At 43.4% G+C, this 17,063-nt stretch overlaps 1 protein-coding gene across 5 annotated transcripts in view; it reads left to right on the forward strand.

Annotated features, from left to right (window-relative positions):
* ncoa1 (nuclear receptor coactivator 1) overlaps positions 1-17,063 on the forward strand; it is a 103,260-nt gene that overhangs the window by 69,914 nt on the left and 16,283 nt on the right. For 3 of the 5 annotated variants that reach the window (XM_085247038.1, XM_085247037.1, XM_085247036.1), the window contains 10 exons: positions 693-785; positions 1,451-1,591; positions 2,310-2,457; positions 3,624-4,614; positions 8,796-9,005; positions 9,799-10,147; positions 11,771-11,947; positions 12,657-12,771; positions 12,857-13,025; positions 14,739-15,053. In XM_085247038.1, coding sequence (XP_085103164.1) covers positions 693-785; positions 1,451-1,591; positions 2,310-2,457; positions 3,624-4,614; positions 8,796-9,005; positions 9,799-10,147; positions 11,771-11,947; positions 12,657-12,771; positions 12,857-13,025; positions 14,739-15,053 — 2,708 coding nt within the window. The remainder of the gene's footprint in view (positions 1-692; positions 786-1,450; positions 1,592-2,309; positions 2,458-3,623; positions 4,615-8,795; positions 9,006-9,798; positions 10,148-11,770; positions 11,948-12,656; positions 12,772-12,856; positions 13,026-14,738; positions 15,054-17,063) is intronic. The other 2 variants (XM_085247041.1, XM_085247039.1) reach the window with 2 other exon arrangements.

The raw sequence follows: 17,063 nt of genomic DNA on the forward strand, positions 1-17,063 counted from the left end.
GCACAATAAATGTTGCAAGCTGTTATTGTAATTGAATAGTGGTTGCAAGAAGGAGGATGTGTAGTTGAAGGTCTTTGATATTCACTACTTGGATTTAACAAATATCTTTTAATAATACAGCGCAGGTATAGGGCGGGAATTTGGTCCCCGCTCTCCTGTCTCACAGTTCATACTTTTATTGCTATTTTTCAGACTGTTTTTTGGATTGAATTCTTCATATATTTCAAGAATATCCAAAATCCACTGTAAAAAAGAATCTGTTGTATTTAAGAAAATTGTATTTAAGGTTTCCAAAGACAGCGATTCGTGTTAAGTAATAAGAATATGGACTGTATGCTCCCAAGTAATGGATATTTCTACTGCTATAGAGTTATTAATTATATTTCAGCTGATAACAACCGTGTTCAGTTGTTATCACCATATTAAGTAATAATATAACTGATGATCTTCTCTTCTGTGTTATATCAGTCTTGCAGGTGATAAACATTTAAAACTAGTTTAATGAAATCCTGAAAAACCTTAAAAGTATTCAGCAATTTGTTGTCTTGACACAAAAGGGGGTGAATCTGTGCATCCCTTAGTCTTTAAATTCATTTATATCACCTCCATTCTTCAGCTGTTGTGAATTTTTTCTTTCTTTTATTGACTGCAACAAACATTTACATAAACCTCGCTCCTTGTGTCCTCTTTAGACCTGCAGAGCTGCCTGATATGCATTGCCTGCCGGATGCCACGAACCCAGCCTGTCAGCACGGAGTCTTTTATCACAAAGCAGGATCCCACAGGTAAAAGGAAATAAAAATCTCATCGTCTACACCCATGGTTCTCAAACTCTTACCTGTGAGGCTTTGGGGCCCTTTGTAGCACCGCCTGTGAGGTCAGCATTTATTTTATTCAACCACAGTTCATACCACGCTGTGATATATCAGCACAGAACAAGACTTAGTAAGCAACTCTCTTCAGTTTAAACATTTCCCGTTCAAGACATTAAAGGAACTAAACCTTTATAGCACAAAGAAGAATAAGGGGGGTGTCAAGAATTGAGCAGATACCTCACGTGTTCTTAAAAAGGCTGTAAATGAGTGTAAAAATCCAAATACTAACATATATATCCATCCTTTAAATTCTCATCTGCATCCCTCAATAGTATGTTCACTCCCTTACCTCGCGTTCAGTCACTAAAACTCAAACACATGTACAAAATTTGCTTTACTGTATTATTAGAATGAATTTATATCCCACCCAGGCGAAAGCCTAAAATCTTGAAAAATTACAGCAACAATGAGGCTTAAAGATCATTTTAGAAAGTATTCGGAGATTTTCCTTTTTTTTTTTAAAATTCGTTTCTCAAAGGTAACAGTGTGAACCCTGAAAGTGTGAAGTCTGCTGCAGTTGTTGAAATCGGTGCAGGCTGATCTTTTGTTTGTGTGTGTGTGGTGTTTTAATCCAGGGAAGATCATCTCCATAGAAACTAGTGCTTTGCGAGCGACAGGCAGGCCTGGATGGGAGGACCTGGTCAGGAAATGTATCTATGCTTTCTTTCAGCCGCAGGGCAAAGAGCCCTCCCACGCCAAGAAGCTTTTGCATGAGGGTGAGTAGCTACTATTGATTTTTTTTTTCTCTTCTCTCTCTCTCTCCCCCCTTTTGCCTCCACTCTCAGAAATTATTGACACGTTCACTGCCGGCTCTGTCATGGCTGCAGGAGTTTCTGCAACATGTCAATGGCACTATAGTGAACTGAGTAGAATACTAAATATTAAAAACTTTTCAAACTAACTTGGATCCACCTACATCGAGAGAGGATGTTTATGTAGATTTATGGAGGTGACAACTTCGCTCTAGGCTTGTAACCAGTAATGAATGAGGTTGATTGATTAGTCTGTAAGGTTCCTGCAGCCCTGCAAATTATTATTCTTATTTATTTATTTTTTACCAAGCAATAATTACACACTTAACTTACTAAAAGATAAGGAACTAAAAGAAGTCGTCACACTTCAGAAGTTAGTTATACATCGACTGACTTGGCTTAATTTCAGCTCGGCTGCTAACAGAAAAGTGACACATTCCTGAGACGCTGCTCCTCCACATCAAAAGAAACCAGTTGAAGTGGTTCATGTATCTGAATTAGAGAACTCCTCTGTGAGACTTCAAGCTTATCAGAAATGGATGCGGTAAATCTAAAGCACGTTTAAGCAGCAGGCTAAAGCCGAGGTGGAGCATCATCTGTCACCTCGTCTTATAACACAGATGTCTGCCTCGGAATGACCTTTTTAGGCCTAAATCCTTTATTTCTCTTTCATTCTCAACAGTGATGACACATGGGACCGCAATCAGCCCGCTGTACCATTTCACTCTGAGTGATGGCACTCCGCTTAGTGCTCAGACCCGCTGCAAGTTCTGCTGCCCCCCCAACCCTGATGTACAGCCCTTCATTATGGGCATTCACACTATTGACAGGTACTGTGACTGAACACACACACACACACACACACACACACACACACACACACACACAGGAGATGACTGCAACTGAGCCTAATCTTATTTATTAGTGGATAAAGTGATGTTTGACAACCACATGTAAAAGGTCAAAGATTTTAAAACTTTGCACTTCCATGGTCAGAATTAATTATCCAGTTTCAGAAGTTAGCCTTAGTGTAGATGTTATGATAGTAATTTACTTCACTTTGTGTCAGTAACAAGTGGTATCTCAGAGTAAAATGAATTTTCATCCACTGAAGTGTGCACAGCATGCACCTGCAGAGTCCCATGCATGTTAGTTTCCCAGTTATGGTCTTTTTGGGGGATGTTGCAGATGATGCTGGTATTTTCAAGGATTTTAAAAATGCTCTGACTTTCTCTGAAGTTCTACCAGCTGCGTTAAAGTGTAATTAAACTGCTTTTATGGTAAAATGGGTCAGTGATACTTTTCAGATGAATGTGCGCCTTACACAGTAATTTGATCATTTATGGCAGACTCATTGAATGTGCCGAAGAACTGAGAGAGTAACTTGCCACAGCCATAAGGTGCTGGGATATCTTGAAAAGTGCTTGAATTCAAGGAAAAGTGTGGAAACCCAGTAAGGTTGTTGTTTTGGCTTGTTGTAACTGAATTCTTCAGAATTTCCTTTTCTCACTAGAGTTTATTGATTATTCTAGTTTATTTTATTATAATTTTTTGTTCCTCATATTTAATTGATATTGTCTTAATTAGATTAGATGAAACTTTACTAATCCCTCGGGTGGGTTCCTCTGGGAATTTCAGTAATGTACTGATTGGCCATTTTATTACATTTTATTTGATGTTTTCTCTTCCATGAAAGGTGCAGTTTGACTTATTGATTGTTAACAGAAGTTTTTTAATCATCAGCAAACAAAAAGTGCTACGACAAGTGTTCTGATATGGATTTTCATTCTTAAAGCTTGTAATGGAGATAATGAATGTTTAATGTTTTTTTCACTTTATTGATTACGGGGAGAATTTAAAGAGCAGCAGACAGAGAAGCCTGGATGACGCTTGAAGCCTGGATAAGGCAGACACTGATAGAAAATGGGGTGTTTGTGGACGTGATATAAAGATGTGGTTGACATCTTTAATTTTCCTTTGTTTTTTCTTTTCCCAGGGAACACAACACTGCTAGCTCTCAGGAAAACACTAACCCCAGCCTTCCACCAACCCTCAGCGGTATCGCCCAAATTCCCTCCCGCTCCCCTTCCCTCCCCCCCAGCAGTAATTCAACCCAAGGCTCAAGTCTCGCCACCGCGGGCCTTCACACCAACAACAGCAATGCCTCTTCCCACGGACATAATCCAGCCACGCCGACAGGCTACCTGACACCCAATCGGACGAATTGTCCCCAGCAGGTCAACAGCCCCTCTCCTTTGAGCAGCCCACTTACAGCAACCCCTACCTCTTTTATGTCGCCCAGGATGCCACGGGCCAGTCCTGGGTTAGGTGGGAGCCCTCGGGTACCAGGGAACCCCTTCTCTCCCTCCACACCTGGCCTCCATTCCCCAGCTGGGGCTCTAAGCAGTGGAGGAAGCCTCAACAGGCAGCAGTCTAGTGGTGATGGCAACAGTAGCGCAAGCGGTGGGTCAACAGGGTCTTTCTCCCTGTCCTCTCCGGTCCTTCAGAGACAAGCCAGTACACCCACCGGCTCCTCTATTCGACCTCCGTCAACAAAACCCTCAGATGGAGGTGAAGAAGGGGGAGAGGACTCTGTTAAAGTCCCCCTTTCTTCTGCCTCACAGCTGGGTAACCCCAGACTCAATCAGCTCCTGGATAGCAATGGGACAGGAGCTGACTCTAACAACAACAGCAACAGCATCCACTGCACCTCCTCACCTCATCCACCTAACCCTGCTCCTGCCCCTCAGTGCCCTGCCTCCCACAGCAGTCTCACTGAAAGACACAAGATCCTCCACCGGCTGCTTCAGGACAGTAGTCCCAATGATGCCTCCACCACCAGTGAGGAAGGAATAAACAAAACTGAAGTTGAGATCAAGAAGGAGCCACCTGCCAGTCCGGCGCTGGGTGCAGGACCTCCCAAGAGCGACTCGAGAGAGCCACAGGACCACCAGTTGCTTCGTTTTCTCCTGGGTACAGATGAAAAGGTATAATATGGAAGCCCAAAGCTTTTTTTCTTTCTAAATTCCTTTCCCACCACACCACATATGGAAGACCGGTTCTCCTTGTGCCCCACTGCCAGTCTTATGTTATTAGATTACTGTTAATCTTACAGTGGACGAGAGCCCGGACACGACCACTGGTGAAATGCTTAATGAAGTACAATTTAATAATGTTATTTATTTAATATTACTTCTGTGTTTTGCTACTTTATGCTTAAAATCAGCACATTTTGGATACAAATATTGCGCTTTGTACTTAAAACCATTTATTTTAAAGCTTTAGTTACAAGCAACTGCACTAAACGATTGTTCTAGATAAAGCTGCCCAGCAGTGTACAGCAGCAAAATAAAAATTATATAGACAATTTGGAATCAATTACAATGATCCAGTATTAGAATATATATACTGATTTTATTTTAGATACTTTGTATTTTAGGTCCAAACTATGATAGTTTTACCTAAGTAGGGTTATGACTATAAGAGATCCAAAAGCCACACAATTCCAGCTGTATTGGAGTGCAGGGCTGCACGTGAGCCTGAAAGTATTAGTAATTGCCTTCTATACTGTATTTATTTCTAATCTGATATTCACATTTTTTTCCTTTCTGCTGCCACATAAAACAAAAACTAAAAAAAATAACAGTCTACAAACACATCCCTACTCAACCCAAAAGATGAGAATCAGAACCAGAACAGCATCTGAAATAATAGTTAATCATTTTCACTTATTGCAATGGAAGTCTAGAATATAGGGCATTGCAAATACTATAAAAGGAAACTTAAGGTTATGTATATAACCCCGGTTCTCTGAGTAGCATGAGTGAGTGTCTCACTATGGGAACGCCTCCTGCGTGACCTCATCAGAAGCTCAAATACCATTACGCCAGCCCTTACAGGCTGGCTAGGTGACGCCCATGTCAGGAGGGGCCAGTGCCTCCCTATATAATAGGCTGACATAGCGTCAGATGTCATTCAAAACAAGCCCACCACTTCCTCGCTTCCATAGCAAGGAGGGCGGTCTGGTGAGACACTCACTCATGCTACTCAGAGAACCGGGGTTATATACATAACCTTAAGTTCTCTTTCATAGCATTCGTTTCGTGTCTCACTATGGGAGAAATACTGACTCCCGGATTGCCAGACATGCCTGTTAAGAAGACAACCGTCCCCAACAGCACTTCACAGGGGAGAGGCCCCCACCCGGGAAGAACCTGCACTGAGGACTGAATGTGCTAGGTTAGGTGCTGTCACATCTAACCTGTAAAACCTAGCAAATGTATGAGGTGAGGTCCAGCATGCAGCTGCACACACCTCCTGAATAGAAACTCCCCTAAAGAGAGCCCATGAGGTTGCCAGACCTCTAGTGGAATGCGCACGTAAGCCAGCAGGGGGCTCAAGGCCCCTGCTAGTATAGGCCAGGGCAATTGCTCCTACTATCCAATGGGAGAGGCGCTGTTTAGACACAGGCTTTCCCATATGTGGTTTAGCCCAGGACACGAACAGCTGGTCACTTTGTCTGACACTCTGGGTTCGGTCCATGTAAATGCGCAGAGCACGGACTGGACACAAGGTATGCAGCTGCTGTTGCTCCACTGAGGAGAAATGCGGTGGGCAAAAGGCCGGCAGTTCTTTAGGGGAACATGTGCCGACAACCTTTGGGACAAAGGCAGGGTGAGCCGCATACTGACCCTCGTATTATCCGAGGAGAACTGAATGCATGACTGATGCACTGAGAGAGCGTGGATCTCTCCCACACGTTTAGCAGAAGCTAAAGCAATTAAAAGAGCCGTCTTCAAGGACAGAAATTTCAACTCAACCTGTTCCAGGGGTTCAAATGGGCAACAGGAGAGCGCAGCCAATACTGTGGGAAGGTCCCACGATGGAGCCAACAGCCTAGACGTAGGCAATTTACGCCGTGCACCCTTCATGAAACGGCATATTAAGGGATGCTGGCCAACAGTCTTTCCCTCAAAACCAATATGGCAGGCTGAAATTGCTGCCAAATACACCTTGATGGTGGAGAAGGCTTCACCCTTATCAATCAGGGCCTGAAGAAATGACAGAATCACAGCCACAGAGCACTGAAAAGGGGTGGCCTGTAATTCACTATGAGGGAGCCCCACCGTGTTCAGGTTAAACCACTCACGGGCCAAGCCCATAGAGCCAGCCTCTCTGGGTGGGGGTGGAATATTTCCCCCTGTGCCTGAGACAGGAGGTCTCTGCGTAGTGGTAACAGCCAAGGTGGGCCGCACAGCTGCTGAAAAATCTCGGCCAGCCAGTGTTTCCCTGGCCAGTGCGGGGCTATCAGGATCATATAGTGACTTCTCTCCCTCACTCTGGCCAGAGTTGGAGAAATGAGGGCCACTGGGGGAAAAGCATAGAGGAGGGTTCTCGGCCACTCGTGAGCTAGAGCATCCACCCCAAGTGGAGCTCTCTGATCATGCAGCGAGTAAAACAGGGGACACTGAGCATTCTCACTGGATGCATAAACGTCCACGGTCGCCTGACCGAATCGCAGCCAGATCTGCTTCACCACCTCTGGGTGAAGCTTCCAGTCCCCATACAGCGGGTTTCCCCTGGAGAGAAGATCTGCTCCAAAGTTCAAGATCCCCGGCACGTGAGTTGCTCTCAGTGACAGCAGGTGGACACTGCTCCAGACTATCAGTCTGTGTGCTAGTGTGTGTAACTTGGGGGACCCCAGACCCCCTGTCTGTTGATGTAGGCCACAACGGTGGAATTGTCCGACCTCACTAAAACATGATGACCTCTCAGCCAAGGGAGAAAGTGTTTTAGCGACAGGTGAACCGCCAGCAGTTCCAGACAGTTTATGTGGGTGGAGCGCATGTGAGGGCCCCATTCACTGTTCTGCCCTCGTGGGTGGCCCCCCAGCCCGAAAGAGGGGCATCTGTGGAAATCGCCTTCCTGGCTGAAACTGCCCCCATGGCAACGCCCTGAGACAAGAAACCTGGCCTCTTCCACTCGCGGAGAGCGAGTGAACAGTCTGCAGAGACTCTCACGCGACGGTGGCCGTCTCGGTGAGGGTCCAGTCCCTGCGAGCCCACCCAGCGCTGAGCGGGTGGGCTCGCCGTCAAAACGAGACTTTACATCCTCTGTTTGTATGGCGGGCCACGGGATGTTGAGCCTAGCGGCTGCGCGCTTGCACATGTCCTGCATGTCGAGATCCAGGGGAGACGGCGGTGTCGGTTTTTCAACCTCGCCGGTAGCCAAGGGCTTTGCAGCCCAGCTGATGCTAGCCAAGGAGGTTGGAATCTTCCTCCTCGCCATCGTCAGACAGCAGGAGCTCTGAATCAGCCGACTCATCTCCGTCCTCGTTGGCATCTCCCCAGGTGACTCCAGCATCGGGGAAAAACTCACGATCTCCGTGTGCCTCCAGCGACGGGAAAGCGGTCGCGATGGGCTGAGGGTCTGCCTCTACCCAGCTCGGCCCTGGCGTTGCGGCCAAATCATCGGGCACCGCAGCAGCCTCACACAGCAAAGGGTCGCCACCCGACAGGTTAGCCTGGCGAGCTAGCATGCGGCGGAGTAGTTTGCGTGGGACAGCCGCGCAGTGGATACAGTCTCGTGCGGGTGTCAAGGCAGCCTGAGCGTGAGATAAGCCCAGGCATGCCGCACACACGGGGTGTGTATCCCAGGCAAAAATCTTTTTGCTGTAAGGGCTGGCGTAATGGTATTTGAGCTTCTGATGAGGTCACGCAGGAGGCGTTCCCATAGTGGACACAAACGAATGCTATGAAAGAGAACTTTAGCTTCTTTTTCTGGAATAAAATTTAAAGGAAACACAATGCAGTATAAAAATATACTAATATAATATTTGGTCTTTTTTAATGGTTGGATTGTTTTAATTTTAAAAGTCAAATATATTATAATTTAAGATGGTCTTTAATATCCCATACAAACATACATTCTTCTGTAAACTATGTGTTCGGATGCAGTCACTCTATGAAAAGGTGAAAATTAAACATAATAATTAGCTCATATTTAGGGTTCTCTGTATTATTACATTTTCGTATATTTAAATTTCAGGTAAATGCAAGCAGTGCTTAAGTCCGTTAATTTATGATGAACATTTATTCTTTACTGTATACTACATTGTATTTGACTTCCTGATGTTTGGCACCTGGCTGAAACCTTTTTGTTTTTGAAGGACTTGGACGACCTGCCACCTCCATCTGCTCTGAGCCTTCAGACAGTGAGAATTAAGGTAGAGAAGAAAGCTGGTGGGGAGGGAGTGACCTGTACAGGGTCAACGGTTGGCGCAGGAGGTGCAACCAAACTTGGAGGAGTGTCCAGCCCCAAATCGAGCCCTGTCGGAGAAAACCGCAGAGACAGCCGCAAAGACAGCCGAGACTCCATGGTACAGCTGTTGATATTGTGTTAATTTTTGAAAATTGGGCATTTAACATTTGTGTAAAGTAATAAAACAGAAGGCCTTCAGAGTGGGATTTCAACTACAGCTTAATGAGAACTTGTTTCAGATCGCCACTGCATCATCAGACCAATAAAATAACGCTTTAAAATGAGACTGCGACAGAAAATAATGAGGTAAAACGCCATTAGAGCAGCCAGGTTTAGGAAGTAAAACTAATGAACTGGTAAAAGTAAGAAAAATAGGGATTTTACTCGTCTGCTGATACGAGGTGTATTTTGTGGTCCCTATAGCCAAAACAGAAAATACCAGTCAGATTAACCCAGATTACAGAAAAACACCTTTCAACAACCTAAACTGATCGGTAAGTGATCCAAGTGTCAAAAGCAACAGACGCTGATGAACTCTGTCCAGCTTCGACCAATCAGACAGTCATAACGCGCAACTGTAATGACCCAGTAATGTTAATCTTCCCACCCTAAACGAGGACTTATTTTCAATCATGCTTGCGTGACACGGCGTTAAAAAGGATCTTTCTCAGTCAAGCCTCGAAATTTTCCTCTGAGCTTTGATCCTGTGTTGCCAGTTGCAGGACAGCCGTTGTAAACCGAGTTGCATGTTTATTTTCTTGGACTTTGTCTCCACTGTGGGTTCAGCTACCAGCTGTAGTCTTTGAAGTTTTCCCAACGCCCACTTCCCCCTTTTTCCCCAATTATCTTTTAATACTTTATTTTTAACACCTTTTATTTGCATTTCTTTTTCATTTGTTTCTTGCCTGTAGATTTCTAGTGTATCTGTTGATATGGACCCTCTCTCCCAGATGCTGCCTGGCTTCAGAGGCCCAGCTGGGGCCAAACAGGGCAGTGAGGATACACCAAACCCCGGAGGAGGCCCTCAACTTCAGTCTCCGGGTCCCCAGCCCCCAGCTACGCTCCAGTCCCCTGTGCCTCAGCTCCAGTCACCCCTGTCTCAGCCTCAGTCCCTCCCACAGTTGCAGTCCCCATCGCCTCAGCTTCACTCCCCTTCCCCCCAGCTCAAACTGCAGTCACCCACTCAGCTCCAACCCGGCGAGGCCAGCACTCCCCGCAATGTAAATGTGAAGAGAGAGCCTCCTGGCACTCCTAACAGAGGTACTGTTTCAACTCGTGATGAATAAATCCTTGATTTCATTCAAATATCAGATTGTTTGTTATAATAGTTACTAATTTTGTTCTTTAAGCATTATTGGATAGTATTTAAATTGATTGGATTCAAAATAATTGTTATTGTTATTATTGTATTGATGGTAGTAGTAATGGTATGATCCAGAGTTCATTCACCGGCATTTTTATATTCTTAATGCCCTCTAGTGGCTTCCAGGAGCCATGTAACCAAACTCTTACTCTACTTCTTGTCACACTGCAGAGAAAACGTCTAAAGGTTTCCTCAGCTGTTTTCACACGTGAATCTTTCTAAATATCACCTGACAGGAGAAAAAGGATCGGACAGTAGCCGGTCTTTAATCTTCCAAATCCCAAATATGAATTCCATATGCTGTTGAATTGTGTCAAAGCGGGAATAGCACAGCAAATAGTTCAGTTGATTTACCAATAGCAAGTGGGTTGTCACACATTCAGTGTGCTGCATGCTCTATCCTGGCAGTGTGCTTACCTAATTCAGACAGAAGCTCAATTTGAATAGTCAAGAGTCTAATTGCTTTTGACATGGATAGAAAATGTCATGAGGAACAGAAAGCTGTAAGCAAAATTTATAAAACATTAGAAAAGAGAACCACAATGGCTAAAGAGTCAAACAGTACTTACTCTTGTATCTCAAAAGAGTATCTCACACTTCTTTACCAAGCTTGGATTTTTTTTTTTTTTTTACATTTTTAACTGTATAATGCTTGTCACATTAAGATTGGTTACCTTTCTCTTCCTACTGGATATATTCATTTTCCAGTAGCAAGAGCATGTCTGAAGTGGATTACGTCCTTCTTTGTCCTGCATGTCAAAGGACAAATCTCCCAAAATTGCTTGAAAATAAATGGATGCATTTTGTCATAGCTAGGCTTTCAGTACAACTCTGGGTCTGCATGGTTGGATGCATTAGTGATGGGCAGGAGGAGGAGTATAGAGCACTAGTGGATGAGTTTGTGGATTGGTCTGCTTCTGAATGTGAATAAGATCAGAGAGATGGGGATGAACTTCAGAAGGAAAGAGGTGGCTGCACACTCAGGATGTTCATGTGGTGGAGGTGTATACAACGATAGTCCAGACTGAACTGGAAGACCAACATAGAGGCTATATTCAAATTTGGGGATGAGCAGGCTCTGTTTCCTAGGGAAGCTGAGATCCGCACTGAGTGCAGCAAAATGTTGGAGATTTTCTTTCACTCACATATAGCGAACACACTGTAATTGGGCTGTGGTCTGATCTGGTGACACTGACTGAATAAAATGATCAGTGATTGGCTGAAAGTTGGATACTTTCAAGGCTGTGGTGGAGAGGTGGTCACTGAGCAAACTGTTATCCATCGTTATTAGTCCTGACAACCCTCTGCACGGCTAACTGGACAGGCAGCGCAGCACGTTTGAGCTCATCTCCCACAGCGACAGATGTTGGAAATATTTCATAGCACATGATATCACCTCCTAGAATAAAATATATCTGCCAGATATTATTAGTATTTTATATTATGGGATACATAAAGTATTTCTTTCCTCATGAAATACTTCAAGTGATTTTCGCAGTGTCCTTGTGTTTGTGTTGCAGGGCTCAGTGATGGCAGACCGCCCTCTGGCTGCAGCCTTCAGAGTCAGTCTTCATTTGAGTTCTGCAATCCCGCCACTCCAAGCCAACAACCGGGACAAGGAGACCCCTTCCAGACCCCCATAGACAGCAGTCCATTTCCAGAGGCCGAAGTTATGAACCCTTTCACCTCAACCACTGGTAAATAAGTGTACTGCAGCCACAGTTTGGTTACCCTGTGTAGTCAGAACTAAATTCTGCTATTAAAAAGAAATTTAGTGAAACAACAAACTTTGTAATGACAGCATAAATTATAATTGGACTATGCCACTCTGCAGGCTTCCCATCTCAGTTGAAATTGCTGAGCATCAACTGTCTTTCTTGCTTTCTGTGTTAGCAAACAGTGTAGCTTGTAGCAGCTGTGTAAGTGATTGAAAGTCAGTCTTTTTGGTTTAGCATGTGGATGAACTGCACAGTCCACAGCTACAACCAGACGGTAACAAATTTAACGAGAAGGCCAGATTCCAAACTATCATGGGCCTGACATATAAATCAGGCCATAGATAGATAGATAGATAGATAGATAGATAGATAGATAGATAGATAGAAATTTATATATGATCAATTTTTTCACTCTACTTGAGAAGGGGGCAATATAATGCTACGTCATGGCTGCGTGGTAAAGATTTTACCAAGATTAAATGAAGTATGTAACTTCCATATATATCTTGTTACCTGTTGATGGTGAAGTAGAAAGTGTGTTTGTTTGTTTGTTTGTTTGAACAAAGGGAAGTAGAAGGCATCTAATATATGAAAAAAGTTGCACAGAGCACTTTAAACCTAAAGATGCATGCTGTTGTTCATAAACATTTTTCTTCCACAAGCCTTAGTGTATGAATTTCCCTTTCAGGTCAAACCAAGATGGATGCGGGTGATTCCCAGTTTCAGCCTCTGGCTCTGGCTGACACCCTGACATTTGATGGTCTGGGAACTCCTTTGCAGGCTCCTTTGGCATCACCACAAGAGTAAGTCTGATTTTATAAGTCTAAGCTGCTTCTTCACAGCCCAGAGAGGAGCGTGGGAAAGACGGTGTTTTGTCTTTTTGAGCAGGCAGTGTGTGCCCTGTACGCTGGATGAAGTGCTTGGCCCTCCAACCACACCTGAAGCCCGGAACGATGAGAAGGCTCTATTAGAGCAGCTGGTTAACTTCCTCAGTGGGACAGATGAAAGCGAACTGGCTGAGCTTGACAAAGCCCTGGGTATCGACAAACTGATACAGGTGAGTAGGTCATAAAGCTTGTAAGACAGTGGAAAGGCTTACTGAACTCTGAGTGCTTTTATACTACAAACATATTAACAAAGCACTTTAGCTTTTGCTGTTGGACACTTTGACCAGCAGACTGGACTTTAAGCCCTGCAAAGGCTTTACAAGATTAATTTTAAGACCAGTGCATGATCATTAATTTTACGATGTTGCTATAATTAATCAAAACATTCAAAACAGTTGCTCAGCTGAAGCGCTGGCAGCCTCTGCTGGCCTCTGATCTGTTTTTTTGTGCCATCCACAAGGATTTGGCACAAGAAATATAAATAAAACTCCTGGACGGCATTCAAGTAAAACACAAGGTGATTCAATTAGTTTATAATGTTTACCTTTACTTCTGTTCAACTCTTCTAACCGCAGTCGTTTAGTTTATTTTGGCTTGTTTAAAAGCAAATAATCTGCCAAATAATCACAGGCGATCTCTGGCTTTTATGCTTCTTTCAGTTCTTTGTAACACTCAGGTAACACATCAGATACGATTTAAATGGAATTAAAATATTTCAGTGTTTCAAAAACATCAACATCGCTGTGGCAGCGACGTTGTTTCAATGGCTGAAAATGATTATGGTTCGATGTCAGACTTGCTTTTCCAAACCAGGAAAACAGGTGATGATGTGTTTTTTTGGGCGGAGCCAAATCGCTGATAGAAAGTAATTGCTCTGTAAGTGCAAGTGACTATAGGTGTACGCTGTGGAAATGACATGTGTAGATTGATTTTTGTGTAATGGACTGACGTGCAAGCTGTACCTGGAGCGAGGCGATAACAGCAGCAGTACTGGCAGTTGAACAGTGAAGTAAACAATGAGGAACAAAGTGTGGCTTTGGAGTCCTCTGTCATCATGTAACTGTGATCGTATCATGTGGTCCAAGGGTTGAGCTAAGTTTGTCTTTAGTCATAGCCATTCATTTACTTAATGCTAGCATTAATGCGGACTGGTGTTCCAGATAAACTGTCTACAAGAACTTTGGTTTGTTTACATCATACTTCTGCGTCTGTTTGGTGACTGCTGTGATGCCAAAGTCTTTTGAAAGTGTAGCTTTGCAGTTGCTTCTGTCTCTGCTTCACCTTTAATAACTACATTGCTGACTTAATGTGCCTTAAAGACTTCATTTGGTCCACTTTGGTTTTATTAACGTTTTTGCATTTTAGTTAGTGTATAAAATTGAATACTTTTATGAGTATCTACGTGTAAATAATAGTGCTGTTTCATTGTTTTTTGCCTGGGAGTAGAGATTCTTATAGTGCTTTGTTTATATATCACTACACTGTGGAAACCCAGTTGCCCCGGACATTTGAGACGTTCTTTCTGTGAGACAGCAGAGCTAACCGCAGCACCACCATGGTGTGAAACTGTTGCAAAGGCCTTTATGATATAAACAATAAGTCTGGGTTGTGATAAAGGGAACAGATGGTTAGATTTCAGACTTCAGGTCTCAAGTAACTCCAGGTCCAATAATTATCTTGTATGTTATTGCTCTCACTTTCCAGAATGTTTATTTTCTCTTCTAAATGACCAAATAGATATACTAACATATTACTTAAAAAGCAACTTGACTAGAAAGTACTGGAAAAATCCTACCCCATCTTACTGAAGGACACTTTGTGGTGGTTACGAGACAACATCGTCATAATGATTTCCTTTTCCTGTTTTATTTCCCTCTTCGTAGGGTGGCTGCTTTGACCCTTTACCTCAAAATTTTCCACCCCAGCAACCCACTGCCACCCCAGTTTCCATAGACCCTAAACTCCCCACCTACCCTTCCCAATTCACACCAGCTCCACAAGCTCCTTTTCCTCCAGAGCTGGGCACGGTGGGGGCGCAGGGTCTGGGGTTCGGAGCCCCTCGAGGGGCCTTCCCCGGTGGGACGGGCATGGGACTGAGGCCAGGCATGACCAGACCACAGGGGATGGGCAATCCGGTCAGGCTGCCACCGAACCAACTGCGCCTGCAGCTGCAGCAGAGACTACAAGGCCCACAGCAGGTAAGGACACAGAGTCAGTTTGTCCGGTGTGTATTCAGCTCATTAACCTGTAAATGATGTCGCCTCTTTTTCTTCTGCCTCTAACATTTTAAGTAACTACTGTGAACTTTGTTTAGGTGTAATTTATTCACAGAATTTTATTGACCTGTTATGCTAATTCCCAGCTCCATAATTTTATTAAAATTAGCTTTACATGGTTAACAGTTCCAAATAGTTATCTTATAATGGGCCTCTGTGCAGGCCCTGGATCAGGGCTGGGAGAACTCCAGGCCTCAAGGGCCGGTGTCCTGCAGGGATTAGATGTGTCCTTGATCCAACACTGCTTATTTAAATGACTAAGTTACCTCCTCAACATGTCTTGAAGTTCTCCAGAGGCCTGGTAATGAACTAATCATTTGATACAGGTGTGTTGACCCAGGAGGATATCTAAAACCTGCAGGACACCGGCCCTTCAGGCCTGGAGTTGAATGTTTTTGGAAGTAGTTTTTAGTTTGTTTTTAGTTTTAGCTATTTTAGGGGGATATCTGTGTGTGCAGGTGACTATTACTGTGCATAATTATTAGGCAACGTAACAAAAAACAAATATATACCCATTTCAATTATTTATTTTTACCAGTGAAACCAATATAACATCTCCACATTCACAAATATACATTTCTGACATTCAAAAACAAAACAAAAACAAATCAGCGACCAATATAGCCACCTTTCTTTGCAAGGACACTCAAAAGCCTGCCATCCATGGATTCTGTCAGTGTTTTGATCTGTTCACCATCAGCATTGCGTGCAGCAGCAACCACAGCCTCCCAGACACTGTTCAGAGAGGTGTACTGTTTTCCCTCCTTGTAAATCTCACATTTGATGATGGACCACAGGTTCTCAATGGGGTTCAGATCAGGTGAACAAGGAGGCCATGTCATTCGTTTTTCTTCTTTTATACCCTTTCTTGCCAGCCACGCTGTGGAGTACTTGGACGCGTGTGATGGAGTAGGGCTGCTCGATTATGGCAAAAATGATAATCACGATTATTTTCACTGAAATTGAGATCACGATTATTTGACGATATTTATTTAACCCTTTAAGACCTACTATAGAACCAAGTCCACCAGAGCTTATATTATTTTTTTTTACATGCTGTAGTGCCATTTGTGGGAGCATTTCAAGTTGCTACATCAATACAACTGTTATAGCCCATATTTTAATAATATGTATGCATTAAGTCCATAGTAATTACATAAATTGCAAAAAAGTGCAATAAACTACAAAAAAAATTGAAAATCGCTTTTGTTTTGTTTACATATATTTCTACTTGGAGAAATTTAAGAGGTTTATCCCTCAAAACTTTAAATACAATAAAGTTGCAAAAAATAGTTTACAACAACAGGAAATTTATTTTGAGTGTCTTCATAGTTTTATTTTGGAGATACAGCAATTTTTATATACTGCAGGAAAAACAAAAAACAATCCTATGATGCAAATTTGCAAAGAAAACAGCATGTGCATCATTTCACTGTGGGAAGTGTTACGAACAGCTGACAGGAACGGCAAAGCGTGTTTCTGGAATATTATGTTTTTGTTCCTGCAAGCGCTTTTTATGCAATTTTTGCAAAGCTATATGTGGAACGAAACCGTGACCGAGGACAAGCTGATGGCATCAGATGTAAGTACAACTCCTCCGGTTTCATATGCAAAACAAATTATTGCGCTAGCTTACACGGTTCAGGTTCTACAGGGATTTAACAATAGTTACACAACACGGAGCGTGCTGCTCTGACCGGCTTTAAAGGGTTAACAATGACTTTAAAAAATAATATAAAATAGTGTGCAACACCACTGAAGTTTTTTTTTTTTAAACTCTCTTTTCAACCAACGGCAGTCACTCTCCAAATAACTTCTGCTTAGCTTTCCGAGCTTCCCTCGGGTCCTCTTAATCAGCGGTCTCCAACCTTTTTTGCGCCACGGACCGGTTTATGCCCGACAATATTTTCACGGACCGGCCTTTAAGGTGTC

Source organism: Mchenga conophoros, linkage group LG15, assembly GCF_057382185.1.
Source record: "Mchenga conophoros isolate Kocher_MC1m ecotype Shallow Benthic linkage group LG15, M_conophoros_male_GT1.1, whole genome shotgun sequence".
NCBI lineage: Eukaryota > Metazoa > Chordata > Actinopteri > Cichliformes > Cichlidae > Mchenga > Mchenga conophoros.